General features: G+C 57.1%; 1 protein-coding gene across 4 annotated transcripts in view; it reads right to left on the bottom strand.

Moving 5' to 3' along the window:
• PPFIA4 (PTPRF interacting protein alpha 4) overlaps positions 1–17692 on the bottom strand; it is a 61984-nt gene that overhangs the window by 6186 nt on the left and 38106 nt on the right. For 2 of the 4 annotated variants that reach the window (XM_064472004.1, XM_064472005.1), the window contains exons 6-25: positions 17387–17482; positions 16724–16945; positions 16122–16268; positions 15860–15998; positions 15176–15255; positions 14104–14235; positions 12566–12628; positions 11133–11224; positions 8781–8922; positions 8323–8528; positions 7024–7264; positions 6754–6789; positions 6032–6165; positions 5701–5864; positions 4974–5067; positions 4650–4731; positions 4022–4222; positions 3000–3062; positions 1764–1790; positions 658–833 (exon numbers count right to left, since the gene is read on the bottom strand). In XM_064472004.1, the coding sequence (XP_064328074.1) occupies positions 658–833; positions 1764–1790; positions 3000–3062; positions 4022–4222; positions 4650–4731; positions 4974–5067; positions 5701–5864; positions 6032–6165; positions 6754–6789; positions 7024–7264; positions 8323–8528; positions 8781–8922; positions 11133–11224; positions 12566–12628; positions 14104–14235; positions 15176–15255; positions 15860–15998; positions 16122–16268; positions 16724–16945; positions 17387–17482 (2537 nt within the window). The remainder of the gene's footprint in view (positions 1–657; positions 834–1763; positions 1791–2999; positions 3063–4021; positions 4223–4649; positions 4732–4973; positions 5068–5700; positions 5865–6031; positions 6166–6753; positions 6790–7023; positions 7265–8322; positions 8529–8780; positions 8923–11132; positions 11225–12565; positions 12629–14103; positions 14236–15175; positions 15256–15859; positions 15999–16121; positions 16269–16723; positions 16946–17386; positions 17483–17692) is intronic. The other 2 variants (XM_064472006.1, XM_064472007.1) reach the window with 2 other exon arrangements.

Here is a 17692-nt window from a genome sequence, read left to right as displayed (position 1 = left end):
CTCTGTGCTTGGTGGCTGGAGAAGGAAGGGAGAACCAGGCCATGGGGGCTGCTCCAGGCTGAAGGGTTCATCCCCAGAGCAGGGAGGGCCCTGGCAGGCCCATGGCCCACCCCATGGGTCAGAGTGGATGGTGGCACCCCGTGACAGTGCTGGACATTGGTGTCTGAGCAAGGTGGTTGGGATGGCATAAGCCTTCTCCAAGCTGTGCTGCTGGCAGATGACTGCTCCGCCTGCCAGTGGGGCACCAGGTGGGACGAGCCTTTATTTTTGCCCATGATTTGCTCCACAGCCAGGAGAAGGCTTGGCCCTCTGCAATTTTCATAGAATCATAGAATCATTAAGGTTAGAAAAGACCTCTAGGATCATCAAGTCCAACCTCAACCCAACACCCCCAGGCCTCCTAAACCATGCCCTGAAGTGCCGTGTCTACACGTCTTTTAAGTACCCCCCAGGGATGGTGACTCCCCCACCTCTCTGCTGTGAGGACAACATTTGCCTATATGAGCTGCCCCAGACTAAGTGGTTGAGTTTAGCCTAGAAGAGCCATCCTCCAGCACCAGGGCTGCCCAAGACAGGAGAGATTCCCTCAAACAGCTCCACCCTCTGCTCCATGCACAGATGCTGCACCCCAGGGTCCTCCCAAAGAAGGGGACTCACCGATGGAAGCTGTCCACCATCTTCAAGTGCACTCTGAGATCTTTCTTGGTGAGGTGGTCCAACATCCGTGCATCAACAAGACACTCCATGAAGTAGCTGCGATACTGCGGGAGACCCAAGCTGGGCAGCCACTCGTTCCCAATCCACTCGTGGTTCATGTCCCCATAGGCCAGTGTCTGTGGAGAAGCAAATCGAGAAGCTAGGGAGAAACCAGAGCTTGGTGGAGCTGCAGAATCGCAGGAGATCAGTGACAGTTCAGTGCTGCAACCTGGGGGTCACTGTCCTGAGGGCCAAACCTGGGGCAGAGGAGTTTAACCCTAATTTGTACTGAAGGAGCTGGAGGGAAGAGTCCTGTTGGCCATGGTTTGTGTCCTAGTGATGTCCCCCAAGGAGACAAGGCAGTAGCCAAAAAGCAAGCACAAGGGATAGCTGGACTTTACGATCAGCTTATTCTGGAAAAAGTACATTCATGAAAGCTGAAACAGCTACAAAATAGATTTCAGTGCATTTCCAAATGATCTTTAAGAAGCCTAGAAATCACCAAAAGATCTACTTTATGACTTCAAAATTTAAAAAAAGGTCAGTTTTGGGCAGAAAAACATCCATTTTACTGCGAGCTGATTCTGGGCTAAAAACCAAAATAAAATCCACCACAAGAAAATGAAAACATTTCACACTGATCAAAACCAGAACAGATGGATCCAAGCAGGACCTTTTCCTCCCACCTTTTCAGTTCATGAAAATGGTCTATATCCTGAACTTAGGGCCAAAAAAAAAGGTGAAAACTAAATGTCTATGCAGACAGAAACCTGCAGGGTGACTGGTCGCTCTTACGTTGGGGTTTTAGCACCAGATCTGCGTTTACACAGGAAGGGTCACTGTGCCTGAAGCAGAGGAGGATGCTGCTCGATGCAAGGTCCCAGGAGGACCACTTTGTGTTCAAGAGCTCAGAGGAGCAACCACAGGGTGCAGGCTCAGACTGCAAGCAGGACTTGGTGCATCCTGATGCCCCAGGCTAATCCCCCGGGTGCCGCATCACGGCCAGCTCGCCCTCCTACAACCACCCCATGCACCACCCGCGGAAAAGGGTGACACGGGGACCTCACCTGCGCCCAGCTTCCTTCCTCTGTGTCCTAAGCGTGACACACGCAGCATGTCAATAGAAAGGACAGGTAAAGTCAGTACCGGGTGACCGCGCACCGTGAAAGTGTGTGCCAGGCGTGCTGAGCACGGGACCCCTCGGCACGGTGGGACCCAGAGGGGCTGGGGGTCGGCCTCACAGCTGCACGGCATGAGGAGCTCAGCCTTGCTGACATGGTGCTGGGGACACCCCGACCCTGCTGGGCCCAGGTTTCACCCCATCTCTCAGACAAGTAAGGAGGATACAGAATGAGGCTTTTCTCATGGGCCCTGGGCTGGTGGTGGCACAGACACAGGGCTCATACATCTTTCCTGGGAAATATGGGTAGTTCTTGGGTCCCCCAAAGATAGGTGGATGCAGAGAGAAACCTAAGCTTCAGCTCATGGGTCACAACCCCCAGAGGGACTGCCCAACTCAATCTCCTAATTTTGTAGCTATTTCCTGCCTTGTCAAACTGTGTTGGTTTTGCTCAACCTCACAAAGCTGCCAAGGGAAAGTGTCACGTCCCTGCCGTAACTCTGAGCTCTCCTTCCCCAAAAGGCACCTGCCAGTTACAGGTCTGTGTTACTCAACCCGCAGACAAAAGCTTCAATAAAATGCCTAATTCACACAGAAAATCCAAAATGCTGTCCCTGCTTTGAGACATGGACATGGGGTCATTAAGTTACAGAGAGGAGAGCACAGCTACATCTCTCCAAAGGAGCCAGAGCTTTTGGGAGCATGGCCACATCCCTCCAAGGGACCCCGAGCTATCAGCCAGTGGTAGGGACAGACAGTGGGGACAATATTTGGGTGTGCTAAGGTCAATGGGAGATTAGACAGTGATTTCTCTGGGTGCAGAACGACCAATGTGGGACTCAATCTCATGCACCTATCTTGAGATCACTCTTGGCTTTTGTCTTTCATTTCTTTCCTCTAACTCATAACTAACAGACAAGCTACTCTAGAAACCAGGCAAAACCCATAGGGGATTGACAAAAGAAAATGCATCTGATGGTTTTTAAGCCAGTTTTAGAAATTGTTGGGATATTAGAGGTTGAAAGATGGTTTCTAAACAGGTGCATGGTGCTGGCCAAGAGCTGACACATGAGACGCAGCAAAGATCCCCTTCCCTCCCAGGGTTTAGCACGTTAATGCATGCCCAGAGCTCAGCTTGGTAACCGATACGCCATGTGGCGGCAGTGGGGCTGGCCAGCCTCACCGTCTTGGTGGAAGTCGCCATGTTCTCCATCTCCTCGTGGGTGACCCAGACGTTTCCGGAGGACTGCAGGGAAAAGAGCAGAGTGGTGAGGGTAAGCCACCACGGAGCCATGGCCTTGGTTTACAACCGCTCTGGAAACAAGCCCGGCTCGGGCTGATGGAGGATCAGGCCACCCTTGCATTTGGAGCTGTACTGGGGAGATCTCAGTGTCCTTGCAGCTTGGGCTGGTGGCACCCAGCTGTCCAGGGGCTGTCCGTGCAGCCACAGAGAGCACAGAAAAGACCACCAGCCCTTTGGCTGCCTTTATACTTTGGTGTTATGCTCATGGAGTCTGTAGGCTTGTGTCTGACAGCTGTGACCCCCGCCGTGGCCATCTGAGGGGACACAGCACGCTTGGGGCCTTTCTGCTGACTGCATTTCTACAGATGTGCCTTGGCATTACTGGGGCACCATTAATCCCTCAGGGGTTTTGGGGACCTGCACAAGACATGATCCCTCCATCTGCTCCATGTCCTGTCCAGGGCAAGGCTGGGATCTGCCGTTGCTTTGACTTGCCCCAGGAATTTCACAGTCCCAGGAAAAGGTTTGTATTGAAATGACTGAGAAAACGGCTGTGCATAACCGAGTTGGCCCTGCAAATCACGCATCTGCCAAGTGGGATTTCATCCTTGCAAGGCAAGACAGTCCCTGAGCCTCGCTCAGGGCTGCTGCAGGCTGCTTGGCAGGGTCACCCTCTTGGTGACAACCTCTGAGCATGAGGACAAGAGCATCTGCTGGTGCCTCAAGACAGGGAAGTGCTTCACACTCGATGGCTGTCAATGATCATTGTGCCTGAGGACAAGCGTCTGGTGGTTTGACCGTTCCATGAGGGAACAACACCCCCTCCACGGCCACACTTGCCTGTGACTCTGGCACTCACTGTGGTCCCAAGGAGCTGGGGAAAGGGGGTAAACAAGTGTGTCGTCCTGCCCCATGGAGGGTCTGTCTGGGGGAAGAGTGGGTTTGTGGCATGGAGCACTTACTGTCCGCGAGGTGGGCGGTGCCGAGGGGCTCGTGAGTGAGACCATCTCCTGGATGGCCAGACGCAGCTTCAGGCGATGCAACGCATTGCTGATGCCGATCTCCCTCTGGATCTCAGTGTCAGACAGGGCCGACATGATGGCTCCACTCTTCACGTTGGCTCGGCAAGCGGCAACGTACCAGGCCGGCATCCCCACCCAGAGCTGCCAAAACAGGGCAAAGCCAGTGACTGCCTGGTTGACCTACCCTAGCTTCCTCTGGTAGGATCAAGGCCACCTTCTTTGAAGCTTAGTATCAAAGTTGGATACCCACGTGGGGCTCCTTTTTTCTTTGCACCTTGCACAGATGGCCTGTGGGCAGCCCAGCATCCCTATATCTGATGGGCACAGTACAGGGAAAGTGCACCCGCTGAGCCTTTCAACTCAAAGTTCTCAAACCACAACTCTGCAGAATATGTGAGGGATCTCGGGATCTGCTCTGCTCCCCAGGCTTTGCAGCCACCAACCCCATGCATGGACCAAGCGTGGTGGGACTGTGGGGTGCTGTGTGCCGGGGGAGCACACTACAGATCGGTGGTGACTGCAAAGCCGTTGGTGCATGGGGATGATGCACGGGCATGCTCTGCCTCACCTCCAGCCAGGAGACAACGGTGGGGCCGTCCCAGTGAGCAAAGGGCAATCCTTTCCTCCGAGCTTCTTCCAGGAGTTCGTGCCTGGAGGGAACAGAAGCAGAAGAGTGATTTACTGGGGGCTTGTAGGGAAGCGAACAGCTCTTGAAAAGGAAGAGACCATGGGCAGTAAGAACCAGCTGGTAGAAAAGCAATAAAGGAGCTAAAAGGGCTCAAGAGAGGGTGAAGATGAGAAGCCTTTCCAGTGATTCCCAGTCCCATGCCATGGTTTCTCAGCCATTAGGAAGGATATTTTCTTGCTGGAGCAGGGAAGGAAGTCCACTCACTTCTTCCGCAGGCGCCGATCCTTCTCAGCCTGAGCACCCAGCTTGCCAAGTCCCAGAGGGTCCTGCATGCCCACCTCCACGTCAGTCAGCAGCACTGTTGGACAAGCAAGATATCCTCCAGTCAGTGTGACCTCCCCAGGGTCAGCACGACATCCCCAGAGTCAGCGTGGGCACTGCCACAGTCCCCAAGCCAGGGTGTTGGGGATGCACAGTCGCAGCACAGCAGGTAACAGTCCCCACCCCCACAGCTCCCCTGCATCCCTGGGAAGCCCAAGGGGATCCCCGCCTGCCACCTCTCCCATTTCAACATGCTCAACAGTAAAGCAGTCTGAAGTATTTAGGAGTGGAAAAGCAGCTCCCATCAAAGGGCTGTGCAAAAATCAAGAAGGTCCCACGGGGAGGGCAGCAGATTTGGGGACATTAAAGACAAGATACAGTGATGGGGGGGTCACTATCCTCACCGCAGCTCTTGCAGAGCAGTAGGACTGATACCATGCTCATGCCAGAAAGGGCTGCAGGGCAGAAAGCACCAGGACCCAACTGCCCTGAAGCTGCAGGGTGCCCAGAGCCAGTGGCCACAACATCCCCAAATGAGAAGAGGTGTCCCTGCTCCACCGCCTGTCACCCCAACAGCACCCCAAAGCCAGACAGTGCCAGGAGGCGTGCAGAGAGCCTGGCCCGAGAGGACGCCCGCCCGGCACGGATGGGAATAGGGCTGCTCACGGACCCTGCCCCGTGGCCCCTTCTCTGCTCAGCTGAATCAAGCGACCCTTCTCTTTTTTCCCGAACAAGCGCCCGATGGAGGATTTGATCCCCTTCCTCTTGGAGCCCTTGTGCAGGGAGTCCTGGCTGCTGTTGCTGCTGGGGTTGCTGGCCTGCTCCTCCAGCGAGCTGGGGATGGAGGAGGGAGAGGAACAGCAAAGCCTTTAGGTTATTCCTGAGCAGCGCACAAGCCATGGCAAACCCCAGACCATCCCACAGTCCCACGCTTGCCCCACGTAAATCCTCAAACCAACAGAGCCGGCACTGGTGTGAGCTCCAAAGGGTGCTCCACATACCTCTTCCCATCCTCCTGACTTAGCGCGGGGTGGCCCAGCTTCTCCAGCCGCAACGTCCTGGGTGAGGATGGTGGGGATGTCTCACATTTGATGGTGGTTTTATCCTCTCGGCTTTCATCCCGAGCTGCAGGTGACTGAACAAGCAGAGAAGCCATGAGGCTGGGCAGCCAAAGCCCAGCTCCATCCTTGCCCTGCTGCCTGCCTCTCTCTTGCTCCATGGAGGCATGGCCAAAAGAGCCACCAGGGCCCTGAGGCTTTGCCACGCTCCAGGATTGGCCTGAACTAGAGCTCTGGCAATGGCTCGAGATGCCCAAGCAGATGGGGAGGATGTGGCCTTATGGCCGAGATCCTGGGAACAGGGAGGAGAGAGGATGCAGCCCCACGGTCCAGGTCAGAGTGTGGGGACAGAAGCTGCGGGCCCTCAGCAGAGGGCTCTGAGGAGCACAGATGGGAATGTCCCAAAGACACCCTGTCGCCAGAGGGGACACACAATGTTTGAGGACCCAGTGGCTTTCTGAACCTCCCCATGTCCTGCCAGACCCCCCAGGCTGCCAGCCAGCACATCTCCAAGCACCTTATGGGATCCCCATGATCCTCCTGCTGAATCCCTGGGGTCCCCAGCTCCATCCCGCGCCTGCTGCACCCTGACCTGGTGTGGACAAAGCCAGGAGCAGGCTGGAAAAGGGGCCTGGACAAAAACCAACGGGATGGGAGCCACTCACTAGCAGTTTCCTCCGGTGCTTCCTCAAGTCGCTGGGCTGATTGCAAGGGGGAAAGCGAGAGAGACACAGAAAGGGGGGCAGTTAATGGAGAACCCCTGTGCAGAGCAGCCCTAGGGCCAGGCCTACCAGGCTGGGAGACAGCAAATGTGGGCACCCCCATTGCACATCACCCTCCCGCACACCCGTGCGGATGCCGGGGCATCAATCCCACCCCGGGCAGCCACGCGCGCACCCTGTCCAGCCCCCCATCCGCCCCATGCGCCTCCTCACCAACGTCATGATCCCCATGCGGTTGAGGTCCTGAGCAGCGCTGCGGGAGGAGAGCTTGGGGGTGGAGCGGCCGCTGAGCGGTGGGGACGAGCTGGCCAGGGACAGGGCTGTCAGCGAGGTGGGGATGGAAGCCCTTTTGCAGAGCTGGGTGAGGTTGAGGCCTTCCATGCTGCCGCTTGTGACGCGGGTCTCCAGCTCCTCTGCGCGGAGCTCGGTGGACTCCTTCTCCTCTTGGATCATCCTGGGGGAGCAGCAGGGCTCAGGGCTCCTGGCTCCCCACCTTTCTGGGGAGTCGTCTCACACCTCCCAGCCATAGCATCTCCCTGCCCCGGGAAATGCACCTTGGGTGCTGTGACTCAAGCTCCCAATCTCCAGGAATGGCAGCAAGACCCATCAGGATCCACATAAACCAGAGCTGAGACACACCATGATTTCTTGTATCAGGAATTCCTCGTGCCAGCGCTGGTGTGGCCAGCAGGAGCCGGGCAGGGATGGGGCCCCTGTGCTCGGCCCTGGGGAGGCCCCACCTCGAGTGCTGGGCTCGGGTTTGGGCCCCTCGGGACAAGAAGGGCCTTGAGGGGCTGGAGCGTGTCCAGAGAAGGGCAGTGGGGCTGGGGCAGGGTCTGGAGCACAAGTGTGCTGGGGGGCGGCTGGGGGGGCTGGGGGGGTTTAGCCTGGAGAAGGGGAGGCTGAGGGGAGCCCTTCTCGCTCCCTGCGGCTGCCTGAGAGGGGCTGGAGTGAAGGGGGGGGTCAGTCTCTGCTCCCAGGTCACCAGTGACAGGACGAGAGGGAACGGCCTCAGGCTGCGTCAGGGGAGGTTTAGGTTGGAGATGAGGGAAAATGCCTTCCCTGCCAGAGCGGTCAGGCCCTGGCACAGGCTGCCCAGAGAGGTGGGGGGGTCACCGTGCTGGGGGGGGTTCAAACAATGTGCAGACGTGGCCCTTGGGGACATGGTTTAGGAGGCCTGGGGGTGTTGGGCTGATGGTTGGACTTGATGATCCCAGAGGTCTTTTCCACCTTTAATGATTCTATGATTCTTTTGATATTCATGGGGGACTTTTTTTTTTTTAAATAATGATCCTTTCTGTGAGCCAGCACTGTGCAGCTGAGGGACATAGAACTGTGTGCAGGAAGGACCAAGCCCTGTGACTGGATGTCCTGGAGCCATTTCCCTGGTTGAAGCTGGACCAAGACCTCAATTTTAGGGCATCAGAGCCTCCTCCCACTGCCTGGCAGTTTGTTGGACCCCTGGAGCCATTTCAGAGCAATGCAGTGGTAGGTTTTGGCCATGGTCACTACCTGATCTCCTCATTGATGGCATCCAGCTGCTCCTGGAGCATCATGGCCAATGTCTGGGCGTCCGAGTGCCCACCGGGGGAGAGCACGTCCATGGAACTGAAAAGCGTCTCACGGTCATCCTCGTCCACATCAGAGATCTCGGGGTCGCTGTCGAAGGTGTGAGGCCCCGTGGCCAGGACGCTGCCTGCCTGGGCCTGCTCCCAGTCCTGGGGGAACAAGGTCCACTGGTCCCACATGGCACCCCCATGTCTCCAAAAGCCAACTGGAGGCCTCCACACAACAGTCTCACCTCAACACATCCCCAGTGGGGAGACCCTTCCTACCATGTTACCCCGTCCACACACCAGCTTAAGGAAGTTGCCCCGTGTCCCCAGATCAGTGACAGGTGAGACCAGCATGCAAGGCAGGAGAGACCCCAACCCCAAGTCTGACCCCATGCTGGCATGAAGATGGATTACCTTGGCTGGCTCCTCTCGCCGGGCGGCGAATCGGCCCTTCTGTGCCCGAGGCAGGCCCGGGGCTGTTCCGAAGGGCTCGGTGGGGGCATGGACCATAGCGCTCAGTGGGAAGCGCAGGTCTGTGGTGCTGCCCATATGGGACCTGGGGAAAAAGAGCCCTGTTGCAGACATTGCTCCATGCAAGGATGCCCCTATCCCCGGGCTGCTCCCCTCGCAGCCCAGACTAGCTCAGGACAGGGGAGGATGAAGCCACTCCGGGATGCCTGCCCCAGCGATGCCAGCCTGCTCTGCATGAAATGATGCAAAACCAGGCTCTGAAAAAAGATGCCCCACTCCCCCGACGCTGGCCCTGGAGATGTGCTCACAGACCGTAGGAAGCTCAGCCCTGGGCCCTACCCTGCTGCTGCCTCCCCCTTCGCTGCGGTACCCACTGGGGCATCCAGCCAGTTCTGGCCAAAACCACCCTGTGCAGTGGGTCTGCTGAGAAGCCGTGGGCTGAACAGGCCCCTCCTGTCCTCCCATCTCGAGAACAGCTTGCACGTCCCAACATGTACAGCACGTCTTGTGCCTGTCTTCTCCATCCCCATGGTACAGAACAGGGGCCAGCCAGGGAGCTTTTCTCCTTTTTATGTTTTCTTCAACATTTTAATGAAAAAAGAACCCTGATGAATAAAATCCCATTTGAAACAGATCGTCAAGGTGCGGGGACGTGAGTGTTGTTTGGGATCTCTCAGCAGAAACTGGGACTTCTTCATCTTCCTCCCCCATGCTTGGGCTGGTGCTCGGGAGCGGGTCCCCATGGCAGGCAGAGCAACGCAGCAGCTGCTGATGGACACAAGGCCACTTTTTGCCACTCGTGGTACTCATTGCGTATCTCCACATTGCCTGGTTGCTCCTCTTCGCCCTGAAGACCCAACCATGCAGCTGAGCAAATCCCCTTCCCGGAGCATGGGGTCAGTACTCCCTATATGCACTGTCAGAGGAGGCAGGAGGTTTTCTTGATTTAAGATGACAGAAGCCGTTGTCCAGAGCAGATCAAGGTTTTTCCACCACGGTGGTGTGGTTGCCAGTGCTGGTACAGATCCGGGCTCCCCACCCCAGCATCCTACTGAGCCCAGACAAAACCGCCAACATGAGCAGCTTGGCTTGGTGTCAGCTTGGTGTTTGCAAAGGCACAGCCCAAGTTTCAAGGGGATTTAAGCTGTGAAGCCACTGACAAGCGGCTCCTGAGCTAAAAACAGATAAAGGCACCTTAGACAAAAGATGCCATTTCAGCTGGGCGATTATTCTGGCCTCCGTAACTCAAGCTTTCTGCTGAATTTTCCTTCAAGAAATTAAAAAAAAGAAAAAAATCGCCCATCCTGTACTTACAGACCCATACAAAGAGGTCCCCCACGCCCCCCAGACACTCCTCTGGCACTCAGCTTTCCTTCACCCTCACAAGCTCCTCCTTGCTCTCCCCATTTCTTCTCTCCACAACAGATACAGGGCCTCTAGGCCTTCCCCTCTCTGCCACAGCTGCTGACTGATCTGAAGCTGGTTACACCAGTTCCCTTCCATCTCTTCCAGCCTTCCTGAGAGGTGAATTTTCCCCACTGGCGGTCACCCCCATTGATCCCTCACTGCCCCTAACCCACTTTGAAAATGCTCAGGAGAGGATGTGGTCTCCCAGGCAGTCGCACCAGCGCCGTGGGGTGCATGTTGTGCTGGCACTCTCTTTTTCTAACCCCCTGGTTTCTTCCAGCGGTGCTGGGTACCCCGATCAGTGTCAGAGGCTGAGACCCGGTGGACTCAGCTCTCCTCCTGGTGCTCTGGGTTGGGACCTCCCCATCTCCCAGCTGAATTTAAATGAAAGGGTGTGGGAAGACCATTGTAGAGAGGAGGGGGAGAAATGGGGAGGAAATGGGAGGTTCATTCTCCTTTGCCTGCAACACCTCAAAAGAGATTCCTCCTCCTCCACCAGCTCATCCCCAGCACACCACAGGGGGAAGGGCGCTTGGTGAACATATAGTTTTCATAGAAAATTAAGCCCTAAGCCCTTTGTGCAGAAAAATAAATTATGCCCAGTGGATTTTCACCCTTAGAAGAGCAAATTTTGGGCCATTCAGTTGGGCTGGGCAATTCTCAACAGTCTGTGTCCCACTCCAGGACAAATCCATGGTGGGGACAGCACAGCTGGAGCCAGCCCTGCTGCGATGAACCTGCAGCCCTGCACTGAGGCTTGGTGAAACCAGAAATGCCTGATGCCAACAGCATTTTGGGACCCTAAATCCAAAAAGCCCTCAAAGCCATGGGTGCAGGATGCAAGCGGAGTGCACACAGGCTGGCAGGGTTCTGGCAGGCGGCCCTTACCTTGCATGCACGCTCTCCACGAATGTCCCACTTCTGGTCTTGAGCTGATCGACCTCCAGCCTCAGTTTGTCAATCTCGTCGGACAACCGTCGCTGTTCAGGGCGAGACAAGACAGGCAGGGGTTGGTTTTGCTCTGAAGGCCAGAAAGGTTTGGGGTAATCCACATCCTTAGCTATTTCCAGCTTTATATTCCCTTTAAAAATCCCCATCCCAGCTTTAAAGCACCTTTGAAACATTGGTAAAGAAACAGCTCATGCAGGCGAGAGTGAATGACGATGCTGGGGCGATGCTGCAAAGGGAGGAAGTGATCACAGGCCAGACAGACAGACACACGTGTGCTTGAAGCAATGCTGGTTTGAGAGATGAAGGAAAGTCAGTCCCACTAAGATGCTCTGGTTTCGCTCCAGACTGCACGTGCGCATTCGCCTTGGCAAAGGGCTGGCAGTGAGGGACCCACTACCCAGGTTTGATGCTGGCCCTGTCCCTCCTGCTGCCAGCCCCATCCTCATCAGGAACCTGCGCCTGCACTAAGTGGCCGTGCTGTCCTGGGGAGATGCGAGGCGGGAGGCTGCGGGCGGGCAGGGAGGCAGGGGAGACAGGATCCTCCAGGCACAGCAGGATCCAGTCCTGTGGGCAAACAGGCTGAACCAGGGCGGGCAACATGCAGGCAGTGCCACGCGAGCCTGCGAGCGTTGCCTCTGCCCGGAGCTGAGCAGCCACGGGTGGGAAGCGCAAGCAGTGCCCGCACATCCTCGCCATGGGCAGGGAGCATTTGGGAGAACAAGGCCGTGGGCAAGGGGGAAAGCAGCCCCCCGATCCCCCCAACCATGCGTGAGACATCCCAAAAGCTCCCGTTGTTTCAAAAAGCTGCAACCCTCCAGCTTTCTGGCACAGGCCAATGCGGACTCATGTTGCAGATCCTACTTGGATGCTTTATCTGAGAGCAGGGGAGGTGTGAAGACCTATGGGGCTTTCTGCAAGCTGGGCATGGAGCAGATCTTCCCCTCAGTTTGAGTGAGGAGGTCGAGAAAGCCTCAGGGGCGAAGGGGACGTGGCTGCCTGAGCGGCGCTGCCCCCGCAGCCAGGCCGCCCCAAGGAGCGCTGGGGTAAACCCTCCTCTAGACACGCGGGCAGAGCCACCCCGGCCTCGCTGCTGTCCTCGGCAGGGGGTCGGGGATGGATGAGTGTGATAGAGATATGGAGATGGGACTGAACGTGCCTGTTAGGGAACCGAACCAGGGGTCTCCGGGGAGGTGGGTGGCAGCTTCCATCCAGCCACTGCGTGGGTTAGTTTGTGGCCTCCTGCTGCTGGGCGCTTTGGGATCCCAGCTCCTCCGAAACTAGGGTATTTTAGGAGGTGCAACTGCCACTAGCCGGGGATTAGGAGTGAGGAAGCGCAGTCACTAGGGCAGAATCCCTGCAGCAGCATTTACCTTGTCGTGCTGGTGTTCCTCTATCTGCTTTTGGGTATTTTCCAGCTCTTGTAACAATGTGTTCTTAGAAAAATGAAACAAAAGAAAAGGAAACAAAAACAGGAAAGAAAAAGAGAGACCGTTTAGCAAACAGCCATGCGGCCTCCCGGGAATGGCCAGCGTGGAATCGCTGTGGGGGCGGTGTGACTGATGCCTGGCAGGAGGGATGGCAATGGCTCCCTGATCTAGTCCTCACCCACCTGCCTCCGAACTGGTCTTCCCTGCAAACCTCCTGCTCCTCAAGCAGGGCTGCCGTAGCTCAAATCCTTCCCCGCACTGGGGCTGGGGCATGGCCATGGAGGGCAAGCGGTGATTAGGGATTTCATGGGCAGGGCTTGAAGATTAGGCAATGCGTCTGAGGAGAGATCAACTCCTTGAGCAACTGGATCAAGGGCAAAAATGCTCCCTACATCTAAGCTAGGGAATAGGCAGGGGGAAAAGAAGATGTGTTTGCAACTGCCTGACCTCATGCTCTTTTTTGGGAGGTGTTGGCAGCCAAACAGCATCATTTTTACCCATGGAAGACCTGGAGAAACTCTCTGGGTGAGCCAGTGCTGGCAGCAGGCTGGGGAGCCGACAATGTCCCTTTGCAAGGTGCTACTGCTCTGGTCCCTGATGCTTGCTGGGGTGGGAATTTGGACTCAGCCCCATGTGTTGAATCCTGCTTTTTATCCAGAGCCACTCAGACATCTGCTAAACGCTGGCACAGCTGGGTCTGGCTGGGGCCAGGAGGTGCAGAGCAGCAAGGAGACAGACCCGATCCTGGAGGGACCAGCTAGGGGATGCAATCCCTCTGTGCTCTGACTGCTAAGGGGAGCCTGGTCCCTGCAGGAACCCAAACAGAGGTGGATCATTAAGGGCTGACCTCCCATTGGCACTGCGAGGTTAATCCTTGCTCTGAGCCACCTGCTCTCCCAGCTAATTGCATTCACGCTGGGGCAGCAGCAACTCCATCTGGCTCCTCAAAGGAAAGCCCAGTTCCCCAGGAGGAGTGGGGTGGGAGCTGGGAGGCTGCTCATGGGCTCTGCTCTGGCCTGGAGAAGGCAGATCAGTCTGGGCTTGGGGGATAGAAGGGTTTCAAGGCAGCATGTGGAGGCGATGAGGTGGGAGAGGATGAACACTGCATTTTCTCCTGCAAAATGCAGTAGGGTTTTGCTCCAACAGCTGGGCCAAGGCTGCAGGTGAGGCTGTGCCAGAAGAGACACAGGGAGGCGAGGGAATGGAGCAGGACAAATCCTGCTGCTGTCAGAGGTGAGAGGCAATGGGGAGTGGGTCATACAGGCAAGGGCTGGCTGGAGGCAAGGGCGCGATGCAGATCACGCTTCCCTGAGCTCCCACCAGCGCCTGGCTGGCATCCTGCATGTGATCATTTCTCTATCCCTGCACAGGTACTTTCAACCTCCTATGCTGTGGCTGTCTGAGGCTCTCTGCTGGAGGGTCTGTGGACCCCTCAACACCCCACCAGCCCCCCAGAGGAACCCCTGACCCCCAGCTACTACCTTCTCCTCCAAGGCCGCCATCCTCTCCTTGAGGTGCAGCTGCAGCCGCTCATTGGACTCGCTCAGCAGACGGTCCACGGTGTCCGAGAGCCGCTTGTTGTGCTCCTCATTCATCTTCTCCCGCTGGCGGGCCTGCAACGGCAAACAGCGACCGGTCACGCCGGACCCAGTGGATCCACTCCTCCTGCCTTGAGGGGCTCCGTGCCCTCCCGCCATCCCATGCTTGCTGGTGCTGTCACAGCTGATTTACCAGGCCCAGCTTTTGGGGACAAATTCACCTCTTACGGCACAGATTGGACCTTTCACTGGGGCTCTGCTGGTCTCTGCTGTTTCCCAGCGAGGGATGAAGAGGAGAGAGGACACGATCCAAAGAGATCCTGCCTGCCTGACCCTCAAGAAAGTTTGGCCTGTGTGTCTGCCAGGGACAGCCACAGTGGGGCACATTCCAGACCCCATTGGGGGCCGATCCTCTGGATTTACAAAGGTCTCTCCAAATATATGCCCTAGGCTGAAGCACCTGGGGCTTCCCCAGGGGCACACGCTGTAATGCCTCCTGGGTGACCTGAAAAATGGGCATCACAACCTCCTGCACGGACAGCCCAGCCACCGGCTAGGGAGCACAGCAGGGATTTTGTGTCCCGTGACACATCAGCTCAGCCTCCTGTCTTCTTGAGGGGCAACACCCTTTGCTCCCAGCTCCCCTCAGTCCTGCCCTGCTGCTGATCCATGTTGCAGGGAAAAGCAGCTGGAGCCTCCCCCTCTGCCCTGCATTTTGGCTCCCAGCTTGGCCCAGGGGTCGATGCTGGGAGAGGAGTGGATGTGGAATGCTAACAGCAAGACTTGGATGCCTGGAAGAGGGGGAAATCACAGCAGAGAGGGTCAGGAGCTCCTGCGTGTCTCTAGTTTAAGAGATCCTGGATGGGAAAGGATTAACCAGTCTCCTCTCCCCATCCTGCTTCAGAGAGACCAGCCCTTTGTGGTGTGCCCAGGTACCCAGCCACCATGGCAAGGGGGAGCCAAGGCCAGATCAGGACCCATGAGGACTCTCCCATCCAGGCTAAGCAGTGCTTACCCTGGCCAGCTCCTGGTTCTTCTCCTCCAGCTGACTCTCCAGCTGCCGGAGGTGCTCCTCGATGCTCCCGTGCCTCTCTTCTGCCTGGGAAAAGCAGAGCAGCACTCTTGGATGCTGCTCCCCAAAACCATGCGGGTCCTCCTGCATCCTTCCCTGGGATGTGGCGCTCCCTCCCGCTGCCTGCATCCCCACCATGGTTCACTGCCTGCTGTGAGCCCAAAAGAGCCCTGATAGCAAGGTGATGGGAGATGGAGGTGCTCTGTGAGTGACTTGGCACCCATTCCAGTGCCCAGAAAGGGCCGGGCTGGCCATATCCACACCTCCCTCCAGGCCTGCACCCTCCCAGATCCAGCCTGGGTCCTTCCTCTTCCTCCTCATCCCAGAGTGGTCCCAGCACAAGCTGAAGGCCACTCAGATTGACAGGGCCATCTCTGCCTTGGAGAAAGGAGCTGAGGGAAGAGAACAAACCCCACAGGTGCAGGATGCATCAGGAGCTTTAAAAACCATGCATTGTCCCTGCAGCCATGGGGGAGGCAGGGGACAGCAAAGCTTAGAGGCTGGGAATGAGAGCAGGGTGCCTTGGGCCTGCCAGGGGCTCCATCGCTGCAGCTGGGTGGCCAGACCTGCCTCTCCCTCTGGTTCCTGCACTCCGTTCTGGCTCTGGTCCCCAGTCACCCCGCACACTTGCCTTGCTGAGTGCGGCGATGCGCTGGGCCAGCTCCGCTTCCACCTCGGGCAGCGTCTCTGCTTTCCGCATCGTCTGCTGCAGCTTCTGCTCCGCCAGTTCCAGCAGCTCCTGCAGGTGCCGGGCTTTCTCCTCGCACTGCAGGACAGAGCAGGATGGGTGCCTGGCACCGAGGCTTGCCTGCTTTTCCCATCCCCAGCACCTGCTTCTCCCTCCCAAGTCCCCAGGGCAGTGGGAGCCTTTGGGTCTAAGCTCTGGTACCTGGCGGTGCAGGGACTCCTTGTTGGCCAACTCGCTTTCCAGCTTGTCATTGAGGTCATGGATGGAGGTGGCTTCTCGCTGGGCTGCCAGGTAGCGTTTCTCCAGTGTGGTGATCCTCTCCTCCATGTCCTCTTTCTGAGCCAGGGCCTGGGGAAGCGACAGGACTGTCACAGCCTGACCTGGGACCACCAGTTTGGGAACAACTGTGCCACCCAGCTCCCAGGAGCCCGGGACACCACCGAGTCCAAGCATGCAATGAAAACCCTGCTCTGCGCAGGAATGAGGGACAGCAGAGCGGGAGAGCAATAAAGGGAGAGTCAGGCAATCACAGAAAATCCTTCTAGCATGGACACAACTCACTGCCCCAGGTCTGCAGCACACCTGAGTATCTTGGTGGCTGCTTCCTCAGACAACAAGGATAACACTCAGGGAAGTTCCTGCTGATGGACTTGGGGACAATCTCCCAAAGGCAGCAACCCCTTTTGGGGAACACTGGCCTGCATACACCAGGGGTTACAATCCCTTCCCAGCCCAGAGCATGCGGAGGCTGCTGTGGATGTCTCTGCAACTGCAAAAGGCAATGCGAGAGGGCAGTGTCTAACCTCTCGGAGGTCCCTCTGGTACTTGCTGCTCATCTCCTCCGATTTGATCAGATCCTTCCTGGCGGTGCCCAGATCCTCCTCCAGCTCGGCGACGCTGGCAGCCAACGCAGAGATGCGCTCCTTGGCCTGGACCACTTCGAAATTCTGCTTCTCCAGGAGCTCCTGCAGCTCCACCACCCGCCCTGCCTCATCATCTGGGTGGGCAGAGCCGTTGGAGAGCCGCTGCAAGGCAGCAGAGAGGGAGGTGGATGCCGGGCTGCCCCAAAGCATGGGCTGGCATTGCCTGCAGCTACGCAATGGGGAAACGTGGCACTGCAGGGACCCAGCGAGGCGGTGGGGCGTGGATACATGGGGCTCTGGGACCCCCTGTCAACAGTCTCTGATAGCCAGTGATGTGGCTTCTCACAGGAGAATGGAATAGGGGTGGCTGAGGACTTCCCAGAGAGTCTCTGAGAAGCAGAGCTCCTAGGAGCATCCGAGGGGAAGCACAAATTCCCCTCCGCTCTGAAATGGCCTGTATCCACCAGAAAGGGCATTTGCCAGGAGGTTGGACCCAGGGGAGAGGGAAAAAAGTTTTCAGTGCCCTGCAGCCAGTGACAAGGGTGTTGGAGAAATGACAGCCTCAGTGAGCGTGGTCAGAGCAGCGGTTTCTGGGGCTCTCACCTTCCACGGAAGCTTCTGTGCTGGTTCCTTGGGCTCCCTCTCATCCCGCTCACCCACCGGGGCCTCCCGCGTAGTGCCTTGCTGCAGAGCTGCCACCTGCATGACAACAGGGCTTAATTAATGAGAGAAAGCAGATGAGACCAGCTGGTCTGGCTGTGGGTGAAGCCAGCCCCTGGTGCACCCAGGTCTGCAACTGGCTTCCCACTGGCTTCCTCCACTGTCATATTCGTCTAGTGCTTATGGCTGGGGGGGAACTGGAGGGATAGGGTGAAGAAGAGAGGGGAAGGCGGAGGTGCTGTGAAGGCT

The sequence above is a fragment of the Phalacrocorax carbo genome, chromosome 23 (genome assembly GCF_963921805.1).
Source record: "Phalacrocorax carbo chromosome 23, bPhaCar2.1, whole genome shotgun sequence".
Lineage (NCBI taxonomy): Eukaryota > Metazoa > Chordata > Aves > Suliformes > Phalacrocoracidae > Phalacrocorax > Phalacrocorax carbo.
Note: the sequence above shows the minus strand (reverse complement) of the source record. Positions and strands in the feature narration are given on the sequence as shown.